The sequence below is a fragment of the Garra rufa genome, chromosome 21, assembly GCF_049309525.1.
Source record: "Garra rufa chromosome 21, GarRuf1.0, whole genome shotgun sequence".
Lineage (NCBI taxonomy): Eukaryota > Metazoa > Chordata > Actinopteri > Cypriniformes > Cyprinidae > Garra > Garra rufa.
The window spans coordinates 32,742,895-32,765,325 of record NC_133381.1 but is presented as its reverse complement, the minus strand read 5'-3'; the positions used below and the strand labels follow the sequence as shown (position 1 = coordinate 32,765,325).

The following is a 22,431-nucleotide window of genomic DNA, read 5'->3' as shown; positions in this document are numbered from 1 at the left end:
TTGTTCAAAATGAGCCGGTGATCAGGGCCGATTATATCCTGTCAATCAAAACGTGGCGGAACATGTCAGACTCATACTGTGTCTGAGGAAAATTTCTTGTGTTTAATTTGGCACTATCTAAATGAATATGAAAATAACGCATTACCAGTTAATAGCGACATTAAAGCACTATTCAATGTCTATTTGATCCTACGAATCACCCCTGGTTCAGTCCAGGGTTGCCAGATACACAGTTTTCTCTACACCAAACATTATTTGTAGCATGACTCGTATATAATTGCAAAAAGCTTTGTGCTTTCTTACTTCTGCTACGAAACAAAGTCTCATCGTTCAATTCTGTCCATTCTATTACGAAATTCAGACAATGAATGCTGTTTTGACGCTCTTAAATGTGACGAGACAGATCACTGTAGCCAAACCTGCGTGAAAAGTCTCTTCCACTTTAAAAATAACTTTAATAATAACTTAACTTAAAGCTATAGCACAAAATTAGCATGAATGAACATCAGAAGGTATGTTAAAATATACATTATAATCATTCAATCAGTGTTTAACTGCGGAAAGACACCAATATAATAGCTTGTGAACAATATTTCACTTAACATTGGCTTTTACCTTAGGAAAGTTATCTAATGTTGATAGTTTCGTAGTTTGTATGTATATATATTTATGTGTGTGTGTGTGTGTGTGTGTGTGTGTGTGTGTGTGTGTGTGTGTGTGTGTGTGTGTGTGTGTGTGTGTGTGTGTGTACCTGGTATTCATGACGTTGTGGGGACCAAATGTCCCCACAAGGATAGGAATACCAGTAAATTTTGACCTTGTGGGGACATTTCTCAGGTCCCCATGAGGAAACAGGCTTATAAATCATGCACAATGAGTTTTTTTGAGGAAGTAAAAGTGTGCACAATCTCCTGTGAGGGCAAGGTTTAGGTGTAGGGTAGGTGTAGGGCCATAGAAAGTACGGTTTGTACAGTATAAAAACCATTACGCCTATGGAATGTCCCCATAAAACATGTAAACCCAACGTGTGTGTGTGTGTGTGTGTGTGTGTGTGTGTGTGTGTGTGTGTGTGTGTGTGTGTGTGTGTGTGTGTGTGTGTGTGTGTGTGTGTGTGTGACCACAAAACCAGTCATAAGTGTCAATTTTGTGAAATTGAGATTTATTCATCATCTGAATTTGGCCAAGATACAACTATTTGAAAATCTTGAATCTGAGGGTGCAAAAAAAATATTGAGAAAATCACCTTTTAAGTTGTCCAAAAGATCTTAGCAATGCATATTACTAATCCAAAATTAAGTTTTGATGTATTCACGGTAGGAAATTTTCAAAATATTTTCATGGAACATAAACTTTATTTAATATCCTAATGATTTTTGGCATAAAAGAAATCAATAATTTTAACCCATACAATGTATTTTTGGCTATTGCTATATATATGAATATATATGAATAAATCTGGCTTGAAGAGGAGTATAGACATTTCAGTTTTTATTTGTTTTATTTTATTATTATATCTGAAAAAAAGAGCAGTTGAATATTATAATAACCTTTAATATTATAGTAATTTAACAAATGAGATGGTTCACTATATAGTTTACAGCACTGGTTAGGAGAGATTTTTTTCTCTTTAAGAATATCAAAATATCGCTATCTCTATCGGCAGATATCAGTTTCAATAACTGGCTATTGTATCGGCATAGAAACTCTATAAATAAATAAAAAATTAAATATAAATTAATAAATGCATTACCTTTAATCCTGTTGCTAATTACTTTAAACTCAGATTTAAATGTTTTAGATACAAATTGTAATGTTATATTTCTAAAATGCTAGCGCTTATTCGATAGACTGGACTTCCATTGTGCTTCCATATTGCTCCATTAATTAATACAGTAAATATTGTTTCATGCTATATTCAAACTGCATGTGTGCTACTCCAACATTTTCATTTTCATTTCCATATTGGTCAGCTTTTTGCCAACAGTGATAGTGAAAGTAAAAACTGTTTTATTTTCTGTGCTTTTTATGTCATACATTTTTGCAAACCTGCTACCAAAACATCTACATGTATTTTAAATGCCTTATTTAGTTTTTTATTCAGTTTAGTTTTTTTGTATTTATTAATATAGGTGACCATAAACCACAAAACCAGTCATAAATGTCAATGTTTTGTCAATGTTATGTAAATAAGCTTTCCACTGATGTATGGTTTGTTAGGATAAGACAATATTTGTGACCCTGGACCACAAAACCAGTCATAAGGTTAAATTTGACAAAACTGAGATTTATACATCATATGAAAGCTCAATAAATAAGCTTTCTATTGATGTATGGTTTGTTAGGATAGGACAATATTTGGCTGAGATACATCTATTTGAAATCAGAAATCTGAGGATGCAAAAAAATCAAAAAGACTGAGAAAATCACCTTTAAAGTTGTCCAAATTAGGTTCTTAACAATGCCTATTACAAATCGAAAATTACATTTTGATATGTTTACAGAAAGAATTTTACAAAAAATCTTCATGGAACATGAACTTTACTTAATTTCTTAATGATTTTTGGCATAAAAGAAAAATCTAAAATTTTGACCCATGCAATGTATTTTTGGCTATTGCTACAAATATACCCCAGCGACTTAAGACTGGTTTTGTGGTCCAGGGTCACATTTGGCTTGGATACAACAATTTGAAAATCTTAAATCTGAGGGTGCAAAAAGAAATCTAAATATTGAGAAAATTGCCTTTAAAGTTGTCCGAATGAAGTTGCAAGCAATGCATATTACTAATCAAAAATTACATTTTGATATATTCATGGTAGGAAATGTACAAAATATCTTCATGGAACATGATCTTTACTTAATACCCTAATGATTTTTGGCATAAAAGAACAATCGATAATTTTGACCCATACAATGCATTTTTGGCTATTGCTACAAATATACCCATGCTACTTAAGGCTGGTTTTGTGGTCCAGGGTCACATAATTATTTATTAACTTCCTTCTGTAACCATGAGATATTAAGCTTGATGAATGCAGTCAACACAACAACATTTGCAAATCACCCATAGATCCTATCCTGATGTTTATCATGTCAAACTGTTATTCTGTATTGAATCAAATTTTTTATGATTTGCAAACAAATCTTTTGTTTTATTACTGCACACATAATTGGTCAAATAGTCATTTGAATGTTGTGTGTCCATGTGTCTCAAACCCAATGAGTGATGTCTTTTCCTCAACAGAGTGTACGGCTTCTACAAGGGAATCCTTCCCCCCATTTTGGCCGAGACCCCAAAGAGAGCAGTGAAGGTAACAGGAACCACATTTGACTTGAGCTTAAACTCATCACTTAAACCATACACACTCTGATCTTTGCAACCTGGCCTTCCGAGTGTAAACATACACACAGACCACATACGTATGTCCTCAACGTACCGGCTGTAGCCAGGAGGATCAAAAACAGTCATCCCCTCTCTATGTTTGTCGTCATGCCACATGTGTTTGCTGTTGAGAACTCCCAATATTGACCTACATGGCCAAAGATTGCTACCGGCCTCACTTTAGTATCATGTATAAACAGTACATATATACACTCTTGAGTTTCGATGAGAACTCACTGGCTTTAGGCTGTATGTTATGGGCACCTCAAATGGGTGTCTGAAAGGAGAGCGTGCACATTATTGTCTCACTTTTCCAATCTAAAAACATCTGGAAGGGGTTTAATTTCATTATTGGAAGGCTTTGGATTGGTAGACCTAACATGCTTTACCAGTTTACCATAAAGGATTTGTTCACCTGAATTCACATGAAAATTCTGTCATCATGTAATAATTCTCATTCAACCCATTTGACGGTCTTTCCTATGTGGAACACAATTTTTTTTTTTTAAATTTTGAATAACATACTGGTCATTTTCCTCCACTGCATGGAAACTGTAACTTTTAAAGTGATAGTTGACCCAAAAATTAAAATGACCCCATAATTTACTCACCCTCAAGGCATCCTAGGTGTGTATGACTTTCAAAGGCAAACTTCTAATTTGTGACTGGTGTTTGTTTCCCTCTGCGCTTTCGCCTCATAAGCTTCATCTACATCCTACGTCTTCTGCTAGAATGCTACTCTCGAGAACGCACATACGATACTTAGCGGAAGCTACAGATTACTGTTTATAAAGTTTTAAATATGGATATTTTTCTTACAAAAGAGCATCAATTCTCTTCAGAAGGCTTTTATTAACCTCCCGGAGCCATGTGGAGTACTTTTTATGATGGATGGATGCGCTTTATTGGACTTATTTTGGACTATTCACCCATTCACTGCCATTTTAAAACTTGGAACAGCCAGGACATTTTTTGATATAACTCCAATTGGATTTGTCTGAAAGAGGAAAGCATATACACCTAGGATGCCTTGAGGGTGAGTAAGTAATTGGATAATTTTCATTTTTGGGTGAAATGTCCCTTCAAGTCTCAAAAAGGACACAAAAGCATTATAAAAGCAGTCTATACTGTACAACTCCTGTGGCTTAATCTTAGTCTTCTCAGTCCATACACTTAAATATAAAGGTTTCAAAAGGATGTATTTACAGCGACGCAATAGAACCATTTTTGGTTCTTCAAAGAAACTTTCAGTGAAGAGTTTTCTTCTCAGTGTGAAGAAAATCCTTTTACATTTTTAGAACCTTTTGTTTGGAAACATTACATGGATAATACAGAATCATCAGTGCTAATAAAGAACCTTTGTTTTTAAAAGTGTACTATAGTTTTTTGTCAGACAGAACAAAATTTAAGCTGTTATTCATTGAAAATTAAGAGTAACTGCTGCAACTGGATCATTGATCATTTGTGAACATGTCATGCAAAGTAAGCTAGATTAACATATTCACGGAATAAATTCATTTACTTAAAAGAAGTAAGTCTCTTTAACTCTGCATTAACTTTCCAACACTGTCAGAAACAAAAATGTCAAAACAGCTCATTATAGGGTTATTTTTGTACCTTATTTATCCCTAAAAAGTGTGTATTACTTCTTTTGAGTAATTTAATATGAACTTTTTGGGTACAATTTTTTTTTTAACTGAAAGTGAAAAAGAAGATCTGGGGTGTATGTTAAGATTTTCTGTTAATAACAACTTAAAGGATTAGTTCACTTCCATAATAAAAGTTCCCTGATAACTTACTCACCCCCCATGTCTTTATTTTTCATTTGAAAAGAAATTAGGGAGAGAAAAACATTCCAGGATTTTTCTCCATATAGTGGACTTCAATGGTGGTCAATGGGTTGAAGGTCCAAATTGCAGTTTCAAAGGGCTCTACACAAGCAAAAAATGATCTGTCATTTTCAAAATTAAAAAAAAAAGTAAAAATCTGTATACTTTCTAACCACGAATGATCATCTTACAGTTGCTTATCTTTGCATCACGTAGTCACGTTGGAAAGGTCACACGTGACGTAGGCAGAAAATACCGACCCAGTGTTTACAAAGCGAACGTGCAAAACGAACGTTACAAAAAAGGTAAAACAACGATGTGGGGCGATTTTGAAGTTGGAGGAGAAAATGAGATGAAAAATGAGATTGGAGCGTCCTCATTCACTTTATATTGAAAAGAGTAGCTAGGATATTTTTCAGAACTCCTTTTGTGTGCCAGAATAAATCATACGGATTTGTAACGACATGAGGTTGATGGGGATGATGACAGAATTTGCTATTCATTTAACACTGATCCATGAATCCACGATGCACCACGTCTGTTGATTTAAACCTACTAAACAGACTTGGGTTATTCTACAGACCCTGGCCTCCATCAGTCTTGCTGAATGTTTTATTTTCTAATATCTGTCAAGCTGAGCAAATCTTTACTAATATAAAGAATTATACATCGTCCTACTAGTCATCTATGTGTGTATTTGTATTTGCTCAATGTCATGTTGACAGCTTGAGTGTTCGCATTCAATGCAGTTGAGCTGTGTTTGCTTAGGGTGTGAACATTCGTCTTGTCTGCGTGCATGTATGTGAATGCATGTTGCATCTGAAAACACTTCCTGACAGGTTGTCCTGATCTTCTTTGCAGTTTTTTACCTTTGAGCAGTACAAGAAGCTGTTGAGCTTTACTCCTTTATCACCCGGCATGGTAAGTCATCTGATACAAGCGAGATATATACACATACACGGTCATTGATACTATACACACAATCACATACACAGTCAAGCAAAGCACTCTCATTACATGGCGTGCTGGCAGTGGGAAAGAAGTGTAATCGAGATGAATGCTGCTCAGCGAGGCATGAGAAAGATAGCCCATTACTTTGACAGTAGTCTATCAATGTGGCAGCAAGCTTGACGGCTGAGCCCGGCGGCGGATCTCGCATCCACAGCCTCGTCGAACAGCCGAGAAGAGGCAAAACATTCACCTGCCTTATCAATCACACCTGTCTCCGCCCTCTCTAGCTAGAGATGTCAATCCACACAGAGCCCACAGGCGCTGGGAAGATTGATGTACGGAGTGTGTGAGAGGCGGGAGGTTGAGCGAGATCGTCTGCAAGGCCGTAAGCGAGTTCAACAGAGCGATTAAGCTCTGCCCCCCAGCTGAAACGACTCTGTATGATTGATGAAGACGTAGTAATATGACAAATAAAAATTGAAATAGCGGATGGCTGGCACTGTAAACACGGTCAAGGAGATGTCCGGTTTTCAGACAGAAAATGAGTAATGAGGCTCGAACACACTGTCTTGCAGTGTATGCACAAGCTTGTATACATGGCTACGCATACACACACACAAAAAGGCTAAATGTGCGCGTGTAATCGTCACACACACACAATTTTGTATTAATCGTGGGTGTGGGTGTGGACTATCCCCAGCTCACCTTATGCAAACACACTCAGAGATCTCCTTTGTCACTCTTCAAGTAGGCCTGAAGCCTGCTGACATACAGGTCAAGTGCTTGAATGGAAAGCCACAAATAATAAGAATAAAACCCTACCGCATATTTTTTATTCGTCTGTATAGCAGGATTAATCTTCTTCAAAATTACTAACGGAAATGTTTGTCGAGTTAATAGTTTTTTTTTTAAATGCTGATAACAAGATGTAGATGCACAATGCTGGTTATTAAGTGATTGTAATGTAATGATTCAGTTGTACACAGTTGAAGTCAAAAGTTTACATACACCTTGTAGAATCTGCTAAATGTTAATTATTTTACCAAAATAATAGGAATCATACAAAATGCATTGTTATGCATGTTATTTTTTATTTAGTACTGACCTGAATATGATATTTCACATAGAAGGTGTTTACATATAGTCTACAAGAGAAAATTATTTATTAATTATTTATAAAAGTGACCCTGTTCAAAAGTTTACATACATTTGATTCTTAATACTGTGTTGTTACCTGAATGAATTTTTTTTTTTTTTTTTTTTTTTAGTGATAGTTGTTCATGAGTTCCTTGTTTGTCCTGAACAGTTAAACTGCCCACTATTCTTCAGAAAAATCTTTCAAGTCCCACAAATTCTTTTTTTTTTTACATTTTTGTGTATTTGAACCATTTTCAACAATGACTGTAGGATTCTGAGATCCATCTTTTCACACTGAGGACAACTGAGGGAAGGTTTAAACACTCACTGATGCTTCAGAAGGAAGCACGATGCATAAACATTCTGTTCAAAATTTTACACCCCAGGCTCTTAATGCATTGTGTTTTCTTCTCAGTGCATGAGTGAGCGTTTGAAACTTCTGTAATAGTTGCATATCCATCAGTCCATCAGTTTTCCTTTTTACACTGTTACAAAGTTTTTTGTTTTTTTTATGTCAAACAATTGTATAATAGTTTCAACAAAAATGTTAGGCAGCACAATTGTTTTCAACACTGATAATAATAATATATAATATTCATAGTAAGATAACTATCACAAGAATAAATTACATTTTTAAATATATGAAAATATAAAAATGGTTGTTTTAATTTGTAATAATTTTCACAATATAATAAAAAAAATACAGCATAAGAGAAAAAAAATAAGAGAAAAAAAAAATGTTAGGAACACCAAAAAAAAAAAATTGTGCAGTCAGACATTGTAGTCAGTGTAAAATGCACAACAAATTATTATGGCATGGCAAAGTATTAAACTGAAAACAAATGACATTTTTCATCAAAAGACAAATCCGACTAAAATGTTAAAATGAATTAAATAATTTGGTGAACTAGAGGGCCAATGCTTCTCTGTTTGGTTAGTATGAAAATATGAAACCTTTAGCTCTGCCTTACAGTTGAGTTGAGCTGTTATTGCAACATATGAACTAATTTATCTTTGTCCCAGTCATTTTGTCTGAGCCAGTTCATTCATCTTTGATTCCTGTCTGCGTTTCCTTTCTAACCTCTAAGAATGATTGACGGTGGCAGTTTCATTCACTCATTTGTGGGTTAAAGCAAGCTCTGCGTCTGGACAAACACGTTTCTAAAAGGCTAAGTGTCACAGTAGCATTGTTCCATTGAGTTATGGGATTTATGCGACATACCTTAAGTGTTGACTGGTCATTTAAAAATACAGTCTGTACTGAATTAAACACAAAGCGACTTTCTTTATAGTCTTTGTGTCTTTCTCGTTTGTCATGTGGCGTCATGTTCTCTTGTAATGTAATTCTGCCTGCTTCAATATGCTAGGCTCTCTCTGTGGCTGGCCTGGGGTCAGGGTTAACCGAGGCGCTGGTTGTAAATCCATTTGAAGTAGTGAAAGTGAGCCTACAGGCCAACAGGGATTCATTCAAAGTGGTAAGAGACTACAGCTGTTAATTGTCCTCATGGTATTGTTTTTGCCTTTGTCTTGTCACTAAATGGCTAGTCATTCATTGTGAGGGTCCTAATGGTTTAGCTCTCTGTTTTCTCCATGCAGCAACCCTCTTCATTTGCACAGGCCAGAACAATTATAAACACAGACGGCTTCGGTCTCCGTGGGCTTAATAAGGGTCTGACCTCCACCCTAGGACGGCATGGCGTTTTCAACATGATCTACTTTGGTTTCTACTTCAACGTTAAAGATGCCATACCTGCCAATCAGGTAAACAAAGTGTCAGATTTTGGGATAGCTCACCCAAAAAACAAAGATCATGTCTTTCCAAACCTATATGACGTTTTTTGTTTTGTGCATATCAGAAGATCTTTTAGAGAATATTTCAGTTGTTTTGTCTATACACTGAAAGTCAATAGTGTCCAAAACAGCTAACTTTGACTGTTTGATCAAAAATAATGCACATGGCATCTGCAGACAAATGATGTAGATCTACTAGATCTTTTTCTCACCACAAAACATTTTTGACTTTGATGCGATTGACATTTGCATGCGTCAAAAAGTACATATCACTGAAGTTTCAAACAGAAATAAAAACTAGAGGCGGTAAAACTGCGAGCATTTGTAACTGTTTTCGTACACAGTTATGATTACAGATTCATATGTTTTGCTTTCCAAGCATTACAAGCTTGCTTGTTAGCTCAGCCGGCACGGAAATGGACTTAGGATGCAGAATCCTTGGGTACGAATCCCGTGAAAAACATGACTCAAGATGGAAGAGCTGAAAGATGAGAGATCAAAAAACAAACTAAACCTGCATTCTTGAGATTGCGTTTTTACGTCACATTTTGCTTTTTTTCAAACTATTGCGTACACTGTAAAAAGTGTTCACCAGTTTCAACTTAAAAACTTTAAAAGTTTAGCAGCTGCCTTAAAATATTACGTTAAATCAACTTAAGTCATTTCAACTCACAAGTTAAATCAACTAAGTTTGATTGTAATAAGTTTAAATGACTTGTTTTAACTTAGTTTTAAGCTGATTTAACTTAGAAAATTAAGGCAGCTGCTGAACTTGCTGAATTTTACAGTGTAGGTTTAGGTGTAGTGCGGATGGTACATTATTTTAAAACTTCATGGAGCTTTAGGGTTATATCAATGTCACATAAAACATACTATATGTACATTCATCTGTTCCAGGGAAAGAAATTAGGTTTTCCATAAATATTTACTGGAAACATGCACACATTCATTCAGCATTTAAAAGGAAGGATTACTCGCCTTCATGTCGTTCCAAACCCATAAGACCTTCGTTCATCCTCGGAACACAAATTAAGATATTTTTTATTAAATCTGAGAGCTTTCTGACCCTGCATAGACAACAACACAACTACCATGTTCAAGGCCTCGAAAGGTAGTAAGGACATCATTAAAATAGTCCATGTGACATCAGTGGTTCAGCCGTACTGTTATGAAGCTACGAGAAGAGTTTTTGTGGTCAAAGTAAACAAAATGAACAACTGTATTCAACAATTTCTTCTCTTCCGGATCAGTCTTCAACGCACGTTCACAAAAGTATCACAACGCATGCATGTGATGCTGCTGACGCAGGAGTCTGGGTTCTGATGTAGAACGTCCATCTCTCTTAGTTCATTGTCTGTATATTCTGGTTCAAATAAGTAAGGCTGGCCAATTTTTACAAAGACTCTTTTCTGTTTTCTCATAGCTATGTAACTCATAACACTGAGTTTGAACCACTAATGTCACATGGACTATTTTATCGATGTCCTTACAACCTTTCTGGGTCTTGAATGTGGCAGTTGTGTTGCTGTCTATGCAGGGTCAGAAAAATCTCTGATTATCTTAATTTGTGTTCCAAAGATGAACGAAAGTCTTACAGGTTTGGAACAATATTTTGGGGGGAGCTATCCCTTTAAGACATACTGTTTCTACACAAATAGCATATATAATAAGCCCCTAGAAGATCTTTACAGGTGGAGCTGGGGAGGTGGAGGGTTTCAGACGAACTCTGAAAGCACGCTGCGAAATGCTCTAGTGAATGCTAATCAGGCATTTAAATGTAAAGCAGCAAGCTTATTGGCTGCGTATGCAAAATGAGCCAATCGGCTTAGGCCAAGTAGTTTAAGTTTGCGTTAGGGTCCTATTAGCCTGCGCCATCTAGAGTTTCATTGACATTTATATATATGATATATAAAGGCCCATATTTATCTAAAAAGTACAGTGATTGTTTAATGTTGTTCGTCTCCTTTTTCATTTGAGATGTAAGTAATACAAAAGCCAGAGTTTTTTAATGCATTTTCACAGGCTGATGACTAAACATGTTGCATAGCAAATTAAAGGAGGGATCTGTCATGCACATTAACAGAGAGAGAGAGAGAGAGAGAGAGAGAAGGAGAGGGAGGAGGAGAGGAGCTGCTAAGATAAACCTCACTAATACCTTCCCTGTTTGCTCTCCATCACATCCTCAAAGGTTCAGATTACACATCCGGCAGGGCTCAACTCCCAAACAAAAGTTAATTTTGTTTAATGGAAACGTTACCATACGCCTGCTCCACATGTATAAACTGGAGCATTAGATTTACTCAAATGAACTAATTGGAAGCAGACTGAGGTATTTGTTGGGGGGGGAGAGTTACAGTTGAAGTCCTACTGAAGATTAGTATTCCCTCTTCCCCACTTCATCTGGTGCTAAGACCGTCAGTGCCCGAGAAGCCAGAAACCTCCAGCACTTAATCATGCAAAAGGGCAGAGCTCACCAACCCTGATTCGACTGTCTATTGCAAAAATAATCTCTTGGCTTTTAAGGTGAAGTATCTACTTTTCTTCAGTATTTTCAAAGAAGCCAGTCATTCACTTGGGATTAGGATACAAATCAGTGATCCTTCTTCAGGGGTATCAACTCAAATCCCACATAGACGCCGAGATTTAAGAAGCGTTCGCTATGGAACCAACGACTCTTTTCTGTGAACGTCGAGAAACTGTGCTGCAAATGTCATGGCGTTGAAGGGAGTGTTTCGTGTGGAAACTATACATAAGGCGGAGCGCTGTTGTTACACATCAACGCTCCTCCCCTACAATGCGATGTTCAGGTTTAGCTGTCAATGTTGCATGTCGCTGCTGGGCTGCTGTCATTTGTAAAAAAATATCCTGGCCAATTAGATGTCAGAGCTGCGCTGGTTCGGGCTTCTTTCGGTACAGTAATACACCAGTGTCGAGTCGCAGCCCAATTACCTAAATTGTCCCCATATGCCTCCCAGTCTGCCTGCATGAACTCTGTTTATAAATCCTCTCCCAAAGTTTGCCCTTGGTCACGTGACCCGCTTCAGCCAATAGCAAAGCCTCGCTCTTCTCATGAAACTCTAATCTGTGCCCCGCTACCATAAAATGATCTGAGGTTTTATTTCAGCTTTGCCATTACATCCTTGACTCTGTGCCCCCTTTCTTTCACTTCTTACTTTAGTTCCTTACTCGCTCGCATTTTTTCCATTCACATTTTCATATCTCTCCTTATTAGCTCCTTTATCTCCCTACACTGTCTTTGTGTTCGTTAATTTGCATTTTCATATCAACTAAAGTGTTATCTCATAATTTTGAATATTATGGCTCTGCCTATAAAACTGTCATCAAACTGTTATTGTTTTATCATTTAATAAGTCTAGTTAAGCGCAATCTACAGGACTTATTTCAGCAATTTATTTAGATTTGTCCCTCTTTTTTAATAAAAGAAAAACAAAAGAGGTACAGTGAAACACTTGCAATGAAAGTGAATGGGTCCAATTTGTAAAGTTAACTCATTTTCAGTTATGCAGCAACAAGACGTAAACAATATGCATAATAAATCGATTTTAGTGTGAATAAAATCACTTATTAACCTTTTCTGTTTAAAATTATAACCAGTTTTCTGCTTTTAAATGCATCAAAAATTGCTTACATTGAACACTCTTAAAAATAAAGGTGCTTTAAAAGGTTCTTCACAACGATGCCATAGAAGAACCATTTTTGGTTCCACAAAGAACCATCTCTTTCATACCTTTTTATAATCTGAAGAAACTTTTTGTGAAACATGTTAACCATTTAGACAAAAAAGGTTCTTCTATGGCATTGTGAAGCACCTTTATTTTTAAGAGTGTAAGTGCCTTACCATAATCTTTTAATAATATTTTTTTTTTGCATTAATCAGCATCATCCCACAAGTGCTGTCTTTAACTGAGAAAATTCCTTTAATATTACATCTAAAAGTAAAATTTACAAATTTAATGTGACAATTGTATTTTAACTTTACAGAATATTCCTTTAACATCTTCAGCAAATAATAAAGCATTGTTTGTGCCCTTCAAATACAGGAAATGTGTTGATCTTATAAACAAACTCCTAATAGCTCCCATGTTATAGCAAAGCTCTCGCTCTCTTTCTCTTAAATGTATCTGTCTCTCTGTATACCAGGACCCTCGACTGGAATTCATGAGGAAGTTTGCTATTGGTTTGGTGTCAGGAACGGTCTCGTCCTGCGTGAACATTCCCTTTGATGTCGCTAAAAGCCGTATCCAGGGTCCTCAGCCCGTTCCAGGGGAGATCAAGTACCGCAGCTGCTTTCAAACCATGGGCCTTGTGTACAGTGAGGAAGGGTAAGGCCTACACTATCACCCAACAATTACAGGTGTCAAAATTACACCCGACAAGAGGCATTAAACCAACAAGAACTGCCATCAGGTTCAACTACAAGATAAATTACACAACACTTTTTGTTTATGCTTTGCCCACAGGGGACAAAAGGGCAAGTTTTGACAACCAGCATATTTAAGCAACCTCTAAAGCTCAGTGTAATTATGTTGTCCTTTTGTTCCGAGCTGTATGCTGGAATTAGACAAATTATGAAAATGAGCACTAATGTACTTTGTGTCACTTCTTTTATATAGATCTATTTGAGTTACATAAACTTTACATAATATTTTTAGTGGATATACTTGATCTGGATCCATAAACTCTATCTATATAGATATATATAGATATATTGCTATAAATGTGTTATTACTGCCAATGCTCAAAAATAGCATTTCAAATGTGAGCTTATGCAACAAGCGTGAGATCAGCTGGCATGTTAATGTAACTTGTGTACATTCATTGTGTAAACACTGTGTTGATTCTGACGTGGGCTGTTGTTTCTTAGTGGAGACTCACAGTGCCAACAGCGTCTTTCTGTCTCTCTCTCCATCTGAATTGACAGGCCTCATGGGAAGCTGTGAGAGAGAATCAGTAGTTTTATGACCCTTCAGGGCCTTGATTGGCCTTGTTCACTCTGTACAAAGGGAACGGCAACTCGTTTGTTATTAGAGGCAAAAAATTAAGGCCTGATCTTGGGCAAGGCAGGGTGTGTGTGTGTGTGTGTGTGTGTGTGTGTGTGTGTGTGTGTGTGTGAGAGAGAGAGAGAGTTAAAGAGAGAGACACTGAAGCTGTTTTAGTTTTAGGGGTGCTGAGAGGGTACTCCATCCTGTCCAGCCCTCTAACACGACACAGTCCTGGCTAATTAGTGGTCCCTATGGGAGACGTCGTTAAGCAGGTCCTAACGAGGCGCGCGGCGCTCAGCGGGTCAGTCTAATCAGACAGCGGGGCAGAGAGGAAGTGGCTCAAGCCTTATTAACACCAGCACAAGCAGAGGACAGGGGCAGGGACAGGGAGACCGCCAGGCCCACTGCCAGAAATCAGCTTGAACGCATTAGGGCAGGTACGCAACAAAATCAGCTATTAGTGCCCTATACCTGTTTCAGCATCACAGACAGACCGAGCCTGAGAGAGAGAGAGAAAGAGAGAGAGAGAGAAAGAGAGATGAATTACCTTAAAGGGATATATCAGCCAAAAAAAGAACATTCTGCTGTTTACTCACTGTTGTATTGTTCTGAACGTATATGACTTTCTTTCTTCAGTGGAACACAAAAAAAGATGTTTTAAACGATGTTAATGCTGCTCTTTTTCATACAAAGAAGTGAACTTTTAAGCTCAAAAAAGAACATAAACGCATCATAAAAGTACCAATAAAGTCATCCATATGACTACTTTACCTTGCAAGTGTTCTGAAACCACATGATAGATCTGTGTGAGAAAACGATTACATTTTAAAGGGATATCATTTACTTAGCCTTATGTTGTTCCGAACCTTTGAGTAAAATTAGAGTATTCTGACTTCTTTTTCTCAGAATTGTTCAATATAAACTTGCAATTATAAGAAATTAAGTCGCAATTCTGTGATATAAAGTTAGAGTTGCAAGATATAAGCAGAGATGTTACAATTCCGACTTTTTCCTCAGAATTGCGAGTTTATATTATGCACCTGGAGGTTCTTTAATCATAATAGTGTCTTTTTTCCCCCTCAAAATTGTCATAACTCATAATTGCGATTTTATATCTCACAATTTTGAGAAAAAAGTCTGAATTGCGAGATATAAACCCGCAATTGCGAGAACAAAAATCTGAATTTCGCAATGACTCTTATTTATCTTTGAAGCGCAAATTAAAGTATTTTAGAGAAACCTGAGAGATTTTTATAGAAGCCTGTTTCCTGCCACTGAAAAAAAATGTAAAAAGGTAATTGTAACTTTTTATCTCACAATTCTGTCTTTTCTCGCAATTCAGACTTTGTTTTTACAGAATTGCGTGATACAGACTCTGAATTCTGACTTCTTTTTTACAGATTTGTGAGATATAAACTTGCAATTCTGAGATGTAAAGTCAGAGTTGTGAGTTTATATCATGCTATTAAGAGTTATTAAGTCAGAATTGTGAGATATAAACTCACAATTCTGAGAATGTATCAGTCTTTTTTCACCCTTAAAATGGTTTGTAACTCACAATTGCGAGTTTATATCTCACAATTCTGAGAAAAAAGTCAGAATTGTGGTGGAAAAAATCTAAATTGCGAGATATAAACTTGCAATTGCAAGAAAAAAAATCTGAATTTCACAATGACTTTTATTCATCTTTGAAGCACAAATTGGAGTATATTTAACAAAGCCTGAGAGATTTCTATAGAAGCCCATTTCTGCCACTGAATACATTTAAAAAAAAAAAAAATGTGACTTCTTATCTCACAATTCTAACTTTTTCTTGCAATTGCAAGTTTACATCTCGCAGTTGTAACTTTTTTTCTCATAATTGTGAGATATAAACTTGCAATTCTGAGAATGTATCAGTCTTTTCCCCCCTCAAAATTGCTTATAACTTATAATTGCAGGTTTATATCACACAATTTTAAGAAAAATGTCAGAATTGTAGGATATAAACTCGCAATTGCAAGAAAAAATCTGAATTTTGCAATAATTCTGACTATATTTCTCACAATTGAGTTTACATTATGCAATTCTGAGAAAAAAAGTCTGAATTGTGATTTCATATCTCACAATTATGACTTTATAACTCACAATTCTTCGTTTTTTTTTTTCTTATAAAAGTCACAGTAACTTTTTGTTCAGTGATGAAAGCGGGCTTCCATAGATTTATGTCCCTCCATTGAAAGTCCATTTTACCAAATACTTTAAAACTTTAAATTGTCTATAAAAAGACTGTAAAACTAATCAAAAGTAATTACATCAAATATGGTAAACAAAAGATCAAATGAGCTTAGTTGAGGCATGAGAACCAATGAGATTCTCATTGAGGTTCCAATGTCACACAATCACATTTGAGCTTATGCAAGAAGTTTTTACGGTTGACCTTCTGTTTGCTATATTTAATGGGATCTATGTATGTGTGTCCATCAATGTGAATAAAAGCCTAAATTTAAACATATTCAAACTTGCCTTGCCAATTGAACCAATTGAATTTGGTGTTGTTGATATTTGAATATCAATTTACATTTTAGTCCTTTACTCATACAAATGAAATGGCTTTAGAAGACCTTTTAATATAGTGCACAAATAGTGCAGACCAGTGGTGTGCAGTGGTGTTCTGAAATGAGGAGACAAAGTCCTCAAACTTTTTTTTTAATCAAATGTAAATTCATGTCCCAGTCAGATTTTCTTGGATAAATAAACATGACTTACAATATCAGAAAACTATTTTGTATTTTTACATTAACAATGTAATTAATATCCTATTTATTAAAGACAAGTATGAATCTCAGTGTGTTTAAGCATTTTACATTTATATTAAAATAATAACTCAAGGTAGTAACAATATAAACAATATTTTATTTTGTATTCTTTTTAATAGTTAACTTTTAGCTATTTTTGAATGTTTCAGATCATCAGTCATCAAAGCTCACAGACACCAAGCTGATTACTCACTAAAAACCTCCACAGATCCGGTTTTCATGCCAATTTTCAAGTCTTATTTTAATATAACAAAGTGGTTATATCTAAATGTGAGTTGTTTACTTACTTCTTAAAATCAGTTTTCCCATTAACACCATTACATTGTTCATTCTGATTCGCAAAATCTGATTCGGGATTTATCGCATAAACCAACCACAGCCAGTCCTAACCAGTCATATCCAATCATTTTGCGATTGCCTCTTCCCACATGACTTTCCCTCATCAATTACCCCCCCCCCCCCCCCCCCCCCCCAAAAAAAACAATTGCACACTTTAGGGGGTCTTTTAAAACTCATTGGGCTCAGGAGAGCTGAGAGAGACACGGTCCCACTGTAACTTTACTTGCTGGTGTTGTTGGACAAAGTTTCTTTAAAAAAGCATTTTATTTTTTATTTATTTATTTTTGTACCACACAATATTTTGAGACACTTTTTCCTATGCCTCCTGCACATGGTACACTGTAAAAAGTTTTCACCAGTTTCAACTTAAAAACTTAAGTTTAGCAGCAACATTAAAAATTTAAGTTAAATCAACTTTAAAGTACAAGTCATTTCAACTCATAAGTTAAATCAACTTAAAAGTACAAGTCATTTTAACTAATAGTATTGTCATGAGTTGAAATGAATAGAAGTTTGAAGTTGATTTAACTTAAAATTTTAGGGCAGCTGCTGAACTTACGTTTTAAGTTGAAACTGGTAAAAACCTTTTATGGTGTACAGACTACTTTTATGATTCTCTAATGTGCTTTTTGGAGTCACTGCATTGTAAGGAACTGTATGTGTTTTTATTCTGCAGATATCTTGCCTTATACAAAGGACTGATTCCCAAGATAATGAGACTTGGACCAGGTAACATAAATAAGAACATTTTTTATATTTGAGGGATAGTTCATCTAAACATTTTAATTATGTCATCATTTGCTCACTCTCTTTCTTTTCTGGAGCATAAAAGACAATAACTGTTTTGATCCATCTTCAAAATATATTTTTTGTGTTCAGCAGAATATACAGGTTTGGAACAAGGATGAGTAAATTATAACATTTAATTTACATTTTAGGGTGTACTATCCCTTTAAGATGTCATTTACCCATGCCCTTTAACTAATGTTCATTTCCTGAATATAGGAGGCGCAATCATGCTGCTGGTTTATGAATATGTATCTGTCTGGCTGCAGAAGAACTGGTGATCGTCTGCACATCACCATCACTCTGTACTCCATCCCTCCCCAGGTCGATCAAACACAATGCCTTGACTGTTCCTCAACAATCACACTACCAATCACATTCAAAAGCACAGCTCTTCAGACATGTGACATGTAGACTCTCCACTACAGATGCTTTGCAACAGCACGGTCACTCCCTGGATCTTGACATTCCAAGTTTGTTTATATATAACAGAACACAACTACTAAGACATCCGAGAGCTACCTGTCCACATGCCTGCATATGTAATAGTAACTAAAGCAGCTCTACACACCCTAACTGAAAATACCGAACAGAAACAGTACCTTATTTTTAACCTAAATTAAGAATTTTTGACTGAACTACAGTAAGGCTGAGAGATGCGTCTAGTGTCTACTGGATGGCTTCCTCAAAACTGTAAATTCGTCATACTGTACCCCCTCAAAAATAAAGGTGCCTCACGCTGCCATAGAACCTTTTTTTGTCCGAATAGTTCCATAAAGAACCTTTAACATTCTTCGATTATAAAAAGCTAAGAACGTTTGACTGAATGGTTCTTTGTGGAACCAAAAATGGTTCTTCTATGGCATCGCTGTGAAGGACCTTTTCGAGCACCTTTATTTTTAAGAGTGTATGTGACTCTCAATGCTACTCGAAGCTCTCAAGGTCTTACTTTTCAATAGCCATATTAACAGTGTTTCAAATTTAGAGCACACTTGATACATTAACACTTGAAAATGTGTTAAGCAAACTCAAATTGGTCAATTTAGACTAAAGCATAAATTGAATTATGGCATTCAAATTCTCATTTTTGGTATAAAATAATTATGAAACAGCAATTATAATATCTTGTAGCTTAAACTGGTTACAGGTATTCATGTAATATTTTATTTTGCTAATAAATGCTCCTGGACCATGATAAATCTGTAAAATTGGTTGATAATGCCTTAAAATAAAACTCTCCAAAATTACACCTTTTGACCAGTGAATTTGAATGACTTTTCCAGTTGATTTCTGGATGAAAATGAAAAATGTTTTATTACAGCATTTTAGAAATGTATACAGTTTTGTGACATTTTATTATCTTAGGCCTGGGCATCACAATTGTAAAATTAGCTGGTATTTTAAAGTTTTCCAGAACTGTTGGCCCACTTCTGTTGAAACGTTGCTGTTGTTTAACATTTAAATCATCTGAATTTCAAGGCTTAAGTTCATTTACTGTAATTTACTGGTTTGTTACTTATAATTCTTTGTTATTAGTAATAACAGATTACAGCGGGAAAGAAACCTCTGTGGTTTTACTCTGTGGTGACAATCACCAGTGATGATGAAGCACCTGATTTGTTTAGTTTTTTGTTTTTTTTTTTCTTTTTTAGCATTTATATTTTTTCTCTTTTCATACTGCAATCCAGTATGTCATCGTCGCATCATGAGCCAAGACGCTCACTCTCACTCATCTCTCCAGGCCTGCAGGCTGATTCATCATAGCTCAGCACAACTTGAAATAACAAAACTGAAAAATGCAAATAAAGTCTAAACAATCAGGACGGCCTCTCAATGCTGTCATAATAAAAATATGAAGCGCTGTGGCCTAGTTGGGGAAGACGGTTTCATATTATTCACATAGTCTTCTACCTCTGTGTTGCTTGAAGATAACTAGTTGGATGAGTTAAAACAATACGTCATCCTTTGAATTCCACCCCGACCACATTTCCCTCCTTCGCTTTATAAAGGTCATGTTTTATGTCACTCCATCAACTCGAAGACAGTGGAGGCAATTGTTACACTCATCTTATGTATAGATGTCAGTCTGAATTGCACCTCGGGCTCTCATCCTCCGCTTCAACTCTTGATTGGTTGTATGCTGTCAGTCCTTTCAACGGCCTTTTAAAGCTTCTCCGAGTTACAACAACGAGGGCTAACGACACCAGACACATTTTCAGACTGTGCTCATAGTTTTCCGCTAAATGCTTAAAATACCTTTTTCCGAGACATTTGAAGCATTATATCAGATAAATTGGTCTTTTGTTAAATAATCCCCTAACCTTTCGCTCCCTTTCACTCTTTCGTTTGGTTTTCCTTCGCCGTTTCTTCATTACGAATGCAGATTGCGAGGTTTCCCTGTGGCAGGCAGATAACAAGCAAAAGCTGACGCTTACCTTTGAGCGTTTAAGACATACCGGTCTAGTACACGAGGGAAAACAGTCTGCTTATGGTCAGCCGGCCTTTAAAATCAAGCTAGCACCTCGGCCCGGTCCGCCCGCAGTCCCTGTGCAGTGTTACCGTGCTCTGTGCTCCTGTCTTCAGCCTGATTGCACACAGTCAGCTAAAGATAACCATGTGACATTTGACTTGACTTTCCATAGGAATTAATTCTAAACAGATGTGAACGCGTGAGCAAGTGTGTTTTCACTTTCCTCCGTTTCAATAGTGGCTTTAAGATTAAGGTGTTTGTCATGTTTCCTCCTGTCATGGCTGTACGTGTGCTGCGCCGCCTTGAAAAAATATCCTCTTTCTGTGTTATTTCAAAAATCTCCCCGTGATTTTCTTTTCAATTAGATTAATCGCCATGTTTTATGGGTTTTCTGACTGTACGTTATTATAAGTGTCAAACTCCCAACCAAAGCGCCATGGCTTTTCTCAAAGAGGCCGGTCTGTGCATTGACCTTTGTTTTGAGAGGTTTTTTACGTCTGTTGACTGTGTATTAAATGAACGACTGTGATATGTGCGTCCAGTCGATGGATTTGTATTGTCAGCAAATCCAACGTCCGTATCAATGCCGTCACAGTAGGAAAATGGCATTCAAAGCTGTTGATTTGAATAGAATAGGGTCTGGGGAGTTTGTCTGGCGCATTGTGACATGTGATGCCCTCTATGTGCGGTGGTTTCGTGTCTGCCTTTTTGGTGGTTTATATGTGTTCAAAACAGCACCTCGATCCCGAAGCAACGGTCCGTGACCACGGGGTTGGGGTGAAAGTGTTTTCCAAGTCAAATCAGCAGCAGTGCCTGCCAGAAGGACTGTTTGCACTGCAACATGTGGGGACTGCGTATATCGTAACATTAGGAACAGAGTGTGTGTTTGTGAATTTTCGGCGTGGAGGTGGTGTGTTTGTGGAGCTTGGGATTTCGGAATGTAGTATAAATGTATTTTCTTGTGTTCGTCTCAGTTCAATTCTACGTCTTTCATTTTTATTCTGTTTTGGGCCAGTGGGTGTTTTAACAATTGTAAAGCTTTGCCCCACTGTGACTTGCAGCCCACAGTGATGTAAGCTTTTCTTTTTTCTCATAACCTTATCGTTTCACATCAACTCTGACTTTAGACAAAGCTCCGAGGTAGGAGCATTCAGGAATGTGTGGCTATTCATGTAACACCTGAGTTGAAAGGCCTTGCAATGGTGTTTGTGCATTCATGTTGCTGCATGTGTGTGTGTGTGTTTTCCTCGGGATATATAGAACTTCAAAATCTAGGTGAATTGCATAAATTCAAAGTTAATTAAAAACAAATAAATTAAAACATTTGTGTCTACCATTGATCATGATTTGTATTTATTTTTGGTAGATTAAAAATTAAGATATGCACTAAGTAATTTTAATTAAGACATTTTGTCTATAGTTCTTAATGGATAATATTTATTTTTTGGTAGATTCGCAAGTTGAAAAACTATATCTTTTCTATATCTGGTTACTTTTTAATAATATTAAAATGACAGCTCAACTAATACTGTCAACTAATACTAAAATGTCATCTCCGTAAAAATGACATTCACCCACTAAATTAATAAAAATTGCTTTATTTTTTTAAATTAGGATTTTGATAAGCTCTAATCTTTGATTTCACTCTTTCATCATAGTAGAGATTTTTAAGGATAAAATAAATAAACTTACGGATATAAAACTGTTACTATTTACTTTAGTTATAACCACTGCACTTAATTTGACTATTTTAAGTAGTAGGAATAATAGAGGTGATTATTATTTATAGTATCAGTATATATATTATTATTATTTATATAGGGAATATCATAGAACTTTACATCAGAATTAAAGTAGGCAACACATAAATAATGAAATAAAGTGATATTAAGCAGGGGTTTTTACACGTCTCTTTTAATAAGATACATTCAATTTCATTGTGCAA

The 22,431-nt window shown here is 36.1% G+C and overlaps 1 protein-coding gene across 1 annotated transcript in view; it reads left to right on the top strand.

The window, feature by feature from the left end:
* The window catches only part of slc25a21 (solute carrier family 25 member 21), a 138,175-nt gene extending 118,912 nt beyond the window's left edge, over positions 1-19,263 (top strand). Inside the window, exons 5-11 of the mRNA XM_073827307.1 lie at positions 3,245-3,311; positions 6,073-6,132; positions 8,667-8,774; positions 8,896-9,060; positions 13,252-13,433; positions 17,907-17,959; positions 18,236-19,263. Of these exons, the coding sequence (XP_073683408.1) occupies positions 3,245-3,311; positions 6,073-6,132; positions 8,667-8,774; positions 8,896-9,060; positions 13,252-13,433; positions 17,907-17,959; positions 18,236-18,297 (697 nt within the window). The 3' untranslated portion in view covers positions 18,298-19,263. The remainder of the gene's footprint in view (positions 1-3,244; positions 3,312-6,072; positions 6,133-8,666; positions 8,775-8,895; positions 9,061-13,251; positions 13,434-17,906; positions 17,960-18,235) is intronic.
* Positions 19,264-22,431: the final 3,168 nt, after the last annotated feature.